At 45.9% G+C, this 6,810-nt stretch overlaps 1 protein-coding gene across 1 annotated transcript; it reads left to right on the top strand.

Moving 5' to 3' along the window:
* The first annotated feature begins 3,146 nt into the window (after positions 1 to 3,146).
* Positions 3,147 to 4,563, top strand: LOC8043777 (elongation of very long chain fatty acids protein 7). Its single transcript, XM_002400706.5, has one exon. The coding sequence runs from the start codon at positions 3,360 to 3,362 to the stop codon at positions 4,245 to 4,247; it is 888 nt and encodes a 295-aa protein (XP_002400750.3). The 5' UTR covers positions 3,147 to 3,359; the 3' UTR covers positions 4,248 to 4,563.
* The last annotated feature ends 2,247 nt before the right edge of the window (positions 4,564 to 6,810 follow it).

Genomic DNA, 6,810 nt, shown 5'->3' with positions numbered 1-6,810 from the left:
AAGAAAAAGTACTCTCGTTATTTTGTTTATTTGAGTAAATCGTTCGACCATCTAAATCGCAAGCTATCAATTAAAAACTAGAAACTTACGATTTTCGTGGACAGGCATCAACTCTTATTTCATCTATTCTTATGCACATCGCAAGAAATACGTCTTTATGAACGGCGCAGTTCTTCTAATATTAAACCAATTGTATATGGCATACACAAAGGAGGTATTTAGGCTCTTTTCTTTGAGAGAGAGAGAGGTATGTTTATTTACAGGAAAGCAAAGAGGTCAACATGCTTGTGAGTGCTGGTTTGCTACTTTGCGTGAAAAGGAAGAGAGCAGAGAGACAGCAGACAGAATAGGAAAGTAAAGAAAGAGTGAGATCACATATCCACTCGTATCCCCCCTCCCCCACACACATCCCACACACATACTAAAACACATATATACGCACTCAAAGATTGGCGAAAAATAAATAGCCACACGTAAATTAAAAAGAGTGATGTCAGTTCACAGCTCTTGGTCCAGGCGGGTGTCCTTTAAGAACCGGAGTAAAGCGTTGGTTGCTTTGGATTCTTTCGCTACTGAAGTCCAGGGTCCTAATATATGGCCGAGCTCCATGTCCTGATCATGTATCTTCAAGGATTGTTTTAGTATTTTCCTTTGGGAACTATATAGTGAACAATGGCAGAGTACATGTTTAATGTCGTGTGTTGTTGAGCATGCTGTACCATGCGGTGAACATTGTGAACTTGAATAAGAATATCAAAAATGTAATTTAGGATGATACCAGCCTATTTGTGTTTTTCGTTAACTGCTGTCAGAAATTAGGGAATAGTGCAAGTCGAGCTCTAAAACACTTAGATAACTAGGGGGCCTTAATGCCTTGAAGATTGATGATAGCAAAACTAAGACGATTTTACTTCGGCCCAAAACAATAATAATAATTTTACTAGCGACATTTTATTAAATACCACAGAAATTGAGGTTTTGTCTAGTTTTAAAACGCTCGGCATTATAGTCAGAGAACAAATGATATGGGATGATCACGTAAGTTATATTATGGTAAAGTTTCGCGAGTCGTTGGCTTGCTGTACCGTCACCGCCATATTTTGCCAATGAGGGTCAAAATATTAGTGTATAATTCATTTTTTTCTCTCCATTGTGAACTATGGTAATTTATTTTTGGGCAATACAACCAATACCAACCTACATAAAGTACTTAAGTTACAGAAACCAATGCTAAGGAGCATCAATGATGCTTTCATATAACCACCCCAATCAAGCTCTCTTTAAAAATTTAAATTGAATGCACGTTTATAGCCTATATAAATATCGTTTATGCGTATCATATAAATCAGAAATGCAAAATAATTTTCGTATTCTTATTGAATTTGATTCCCTCGCACCAGAGGCACAAATATGCCCCATTAAAGGTGCACAGACTTTGGAACAACCTTACATAAAAACGACATATGCCGAGAAGATGCTACACTTCCAACCTTGCTTAATTTCCTGATCACTACAAATATCGATATTTTTGTTTCGTCAGTGAAAGGTCTTCGAGCTTTTTCTCTCGAGTGTATAGTTTCAAAGTTATGATAAGTTACAACCTTGATTAAATTATTTAAATGATTTAAACATGTGCAATATCGATTTTGATTTTTCTTTTAGGGATGATTTGTGTGTATATTTGCCAAATGTAATGTTCCGCAGTGATTTGTTTGTAGCTCCTGTTTTTAATTTGTTAGCTGTTAGTGTTAGCTTTTTTTGTGGGTGTGCGTGCTTGCGCGCGTGCGTGCGTGCGTGCGCGTGCGCGTGTTTTTGTGCGGGTGGCTGCCGTTGATGCCACTGTCGGAAAGGGGGCGGGGGCGAGGACCCTTCAAGTTGCATGAAACAGCTTGATTCCTCGTTCTCCCTCCATCATATTCCGACGAAAAATAAACAGAGATTACTATTATTATCAGATGAGCACGCTCTGTGCGCAGGAAGCGATCGAGGTTGTTATCATTGTCCTGTCAGCTCATCGGTGAACGCAAACGCACCGACATCAACGTTATTAGATTATACATAATGGAATAAAACAGCGCAAAAGATACAAAAAGGAAGTGACAAACCGGACAGGACAGAGTGCTGACTCTCAACTAAAGCTTCTTTAGTAAAAAAAAAAAAAAAGGGAAAGAAAACACACGTTACTCCTCGCAATCCCAGGCGCACCTTTCACCCATGGTAGCTGACTACGGCACGCGCTGGATCCTCATAGTCAACTTCAGGAATTCCAGCTAGCTCCCTGTCAGACAACGCCACTGACGCTGCTCTGACGACAACGACTCGCGGCAACTTTACCATGATATGTTAATAAAATAATGCAAATTTTTATTATTTTAAGATTTGTTTTGTGCCGTTTTGCATGCGCCTGCGCGCGCGAGCAGAAAGAAGAACCATTCCTGGCAGCAGTACCGTCGGAAGTCTTTGGGAGGTAGAAAAAAACGTCGCAGCTTCGACTTTTGTCAAGGTCACCTGCAGTACGTATTAAACGGTTAGACGTAACGAAAATTCTATATATAAAGCAATCACCAACAAAGACACTGACTTTTGTTAATGAAGAGGGCAGGTCATTGCTATAAATTAGAAATAAAAGAGGCCCAAAAACGCTTCTCTGCGGAACACCGTACGACACTGAACATTGGAACTCGCCTGTGATCATGTGCTTAAGGCGCTGCAAGATGGCTTCGATGAAACAAAAATAAAAATGACTAGCATTTCCCTTGCACTGCTCAATATTCTTCCCCTCCTCCGTTCTAGGCGGAGGGAGTTAACGTTTGAGAAAGATAACTGACAAATTTGCCTTTTTACATTACCTCTTATGCGCGAAAGAAGCATAATTAACTTGACAAAATTTCAACGGCTGTTGAGTGATGACGATGAGAAGTGCGTCCCGAACAGGGCGAGCGATCAGTCGTGTCGTTCAAGTGCCTCACACCCCGCCACCGGCGGTGTTTCTGCTGACGAATGTTTAAAAAATGATTGTGAAAAGCAAGCAGGAGGAAACTTTTCTGTCATCCTGAGCGAGCGTCCGACGATAACAGCTAAGCAGCGGGTTCTGCATGTCAACAGACAAGGAAAAGCTTACCGGTGACAAGGGCCAATACGGAAACGTGCTTCCCTTGACATCGTGCACTCGCGCTTCGTATACCCCGCAAGTTTGCGAACCTTGGGCTGACTTCCACCTTTATTCGCTCATCGTCAAAGCGAGGCGGTTCTTAGCATTTGTCTGTGTTTGCAGCGAGCTGGGCGCGGGACCTTCCGCAGGCAGCTGTGCAAAAGTTGTCTGTTTCATCTAAGAACAACGAGCCCTGCTAGACACGAGCATGGAAACCATCCACGTTGTATCGGGCGCGTTACGAGATCTGCTTTCCATGCGGGACCCCCGGACAAAAGATTGGGAAACACTGAAGAACCCGAGCTACGTCATTCTGCTGATTGGCAGCTACCTCTACATGGCCAAGATCTGGGGACCGGAGTTCATGAAGAACAGGAAGCCGTACGACATGAGGACAGTCATCAGAGCCTACAACGTGTTCCAGGTGACGGCCAACGCGTACTGCCTGTACCGAATCACGTACCATACGTTCTGGATGGTCGGTTACAGTCCCATCTGCCAGGGCGTGTCCTATGGCACGGATGACAATTCGATGGCACTCCTGGACGTGTTCTTCTTCTACTTCCTGGTCAGGATCGCAGACTTTCTGGATACCGTGTTCTTTGTCCTCCACAAGAAGTTTTCTTCGCACGTTACGGTGCTGCACGTCACGCATCACACGCTCGTCGTCATCAACGGATGGGTTTTCCTCCAGTTCGGATCCGACGGGCAACCGGTGTTCGGCCTGTGCTTGAACCAGTTCGTGCACATCATCATGTACTCTTACTACTTCATGGCCTCGTTAGGGCCCTCGGTCCGGCAGTATTTGTGGTGGAAAAAATACCTGACGGCGGTACAGATCACACAGTTCGTGATCATGATTAGTCACGGCATGATCCCTTTGTTTGTGGACTGCGGATATCCGCCCGTGCTTCTTTGCATAGCTGTGCCGCAGGTGGCCTTTGTGCTTGTGCTTTTTATCAACTTCTACATAAAGGCTTACGTAAAGCGATCGCCGTGTGGTCGCGCCAAGGAGTGCTCGAAGGAGCCTAACTGTCGTCAGCTTACGATGAATGGCGTGCGGAACAGCTTACTTGTTGAAAAGAAACAAATTTAGCATAAGGTCTTTGTGGTTTTGATAGAGACTGCTTGCAACATCACTGTTGTGTACACGCGGTGCATCTGTGTGAACAAACGAACGTACGTTAGCGTAGAGCGTTTCCTGAACACTGCGTCCGCGTTATTGCTTCTTTTTAATCGCGCGTTTTTCCGCAACGTGCTTAAATAAAAAAAAAAGAGAAAAAAGAAAAAGACATTACGTCGTAGACGCAGACGGACGGTGTCTGATTGTGAAATGACTTGTTTTATTGTTTTACCCGAAGCTCGAATTGATCTGTGACGATTATCATGAACGGTAATAAATGACACACGCAAACGGCTTTACCGTTGTACTCGTTTATTATACCCCGTCTTTTCCTCGTTCTATGCGTATAGCGTACAATCATGGACAGCTGAATTAGTTGAAACGACCCTGCGGCGACCGAGAGGTATATACGAGTGACCCCGCCACGAGACGAGAGGTTCAAACGTATAGTACTCCGTTTCGCCCTTAGTCCGAGCCCAGCCGGCGCTGCGATTCAGTGACGGCCAGAGCCGTTTATCGAGAGAGTTTGGCCATACATTGGTTTGAATAGGCGAGCATCTCGGGGCCAACCACAGGCCGCGAAACAGCCCCTAGCAGTGGTCGTGAGCTCTAAATTTGTGACACGACTAATTCAAGCCGTTTTAGCGTCGCTAGAGTTAAAAGGTGTAACTCTCAGTGACTGAAAACTTTGTGCGTGCGAGGTTTTCGTCACGCCAATATTCAAGTGTAGAATAAACGAACGTGCGCTCCAAACCAGGGCCAACTTGCTAGAAACAGCGTCTCAGCTGAGACGGTGAAAGAAAGCACTGCCAAGCCAGCGCACGAGCCGAGCGGGACACCGCGTCTCCAGGACGCTGTTCTAACAAGCCAACATGAGCAGTGCAGAGAAAGGCATGGGCACGAGCGCGTGGCTTTGGAAAGTGGCTCTATGCGCACGAGTTCACTTACAAACAAAAGCGTTTTGCTGAGCTAGGTTCACGCGCCTGTACCTTTGTCTTCACTGCCGACATTTGTGAGATGGAGCAGAGAGGCCGAGATTGAACGCTTCTATTTCACGCTTTAAATGTCGTTTGCAATATTCTGACGTCCCGGTCTCCTGATTGGTCAACGCCGTGTCACAAATCTAGTTTACGCTCTAAGCGTGGGGGGAATATTCGGCGCTGGCGGCGGCCTTTGCTCCGCCTGTTGGCCAAACTCTCCCAATACACGGCTCTGGTGACGGCGATCAAGAAGCGCTGAAAGTGCACCGTCACAACGCTATAGTTGTCTCTGTGCGTTTACTATATGACCTGCTCAACTAATCACGTGCAGTGATAGCGTCGTGATCCTGTTCTGTGCGTGACTAGTTTAGCCGGTTATGCATACAAAAACGATGACCGCCGTGACCATGCACTTTTGGTGCTGCTTATGATTCTCTCCGCCGAATCGTGTAGCGTCCGCCGTCGTCTGCGCCATGACTTAGTGTGGAGCGGAGTAAAGCGCGAGAGTCAACACCACCTAGAAGAATCCAAGGTCTGCAAACGACTTCGTTTCCTTTACGAAACATGATCACGGTCGATTCGCAGACTCGGCAATTTTTGGAACCCGAGCCCGAAGCCGAGCGTCCTCGGACGCGTTAATTGGACACGAGGCCCAGCCGAACGCTGATGCGGCACTCGCGTCCAATCAGCGTCTTCGCTCGATCTCACTGTGATGACGTCAAAATTCTGGTGCACAGGTTTGGACTATCCTATACACACCAACGCAATGTTTTCTCTGAAGCCCGCTTTGCCCAAACCAGGTGTGGGCACTGTACGTGCGCACAAACCAAATTTGGGAGAAGTGTCTTTCGCGTTTTTTTTTGTTTTTTTTTGCGGTTAGAGACGCCGTCGGCTCCGCTCCATGGGAGAGTTAATGTTTTCCCATTCAAAAGTTTTGGTGCGATGAATTTACTTTTCTTTCGTCAATCATTTGGTATAGTGCAGTGGGCAATCGTTGCAGGTGATACCATAGCTTTGCTGGCCAACCCCCTTCACAGGGTGGATTGGCGCATCGACACATTTTTTTTCAACATGCGTGTTTGGCTCATCAGAACGTAAGAAAGAGCATGTCATTCCAAGAAAGAACGCGCAAGGAAATTCACGATCACGATGCAGCCTAGCACAACATGCCGTCATTGGCTGAAGTGGGGGGGGGGGGGGGGGGGGACAAAAACACGTGCGTGGATTTGGCGGTGAACAAACAGCCTATTCAGCATCGTACAAATATTAGCGCGAAAGACAAAGGACGAGGGAGGACAGGACAAGCGCTACTATTTTTATGATGTTCAACCTTTGTCTTTCGCGCTACTATTTTTGTGATGTTCAACCAACTAGGCCACCAACTTATTCAGCCTTTTGAAAATCACGTACGGACGTGATATCGACCAGCACTCTCTGACATCACGCCGCAGCAGCGTGACATCAAAGGGTTGAGTTGGTCTATCCGCCTCGAGATTCGATTGGCACACCTCATAGGGTGAAAAGCCTAGAACTACGCTTTGTTTTACACTTACTTG

The sequence above is a fragment of the Ixodes scapularis genome, unplaced genomic scaffold (genome assembly GCF_016920785.2).
Source record: "Ixodes scapularis isolate PalLabHiFi unplaced genomic scaffold, ASM1692078v2 PGA_scaffold7__128_contigs__length_106722199, whole genome shotgun sequence".
Lineage (NCBI taxonomy): Eukaryota > Metazoa > Arthropoda > Arachnida > Ixodida > Ixodidae > Ixodes > Ixodes scapularis.
This window is presented reverse-complemented; position numbering and strand designations above follow the sequence as displayed.

What these genes read in the sequence shown, in the direction of transcription:
- LOC8043777 (XM_002400706.5), top strand. Translation starts at nt 3,360, where the DNA reads ATGGAAACCATCCACGTTGTATCGGGCGCGTTACGAGATCTGCTTTCC.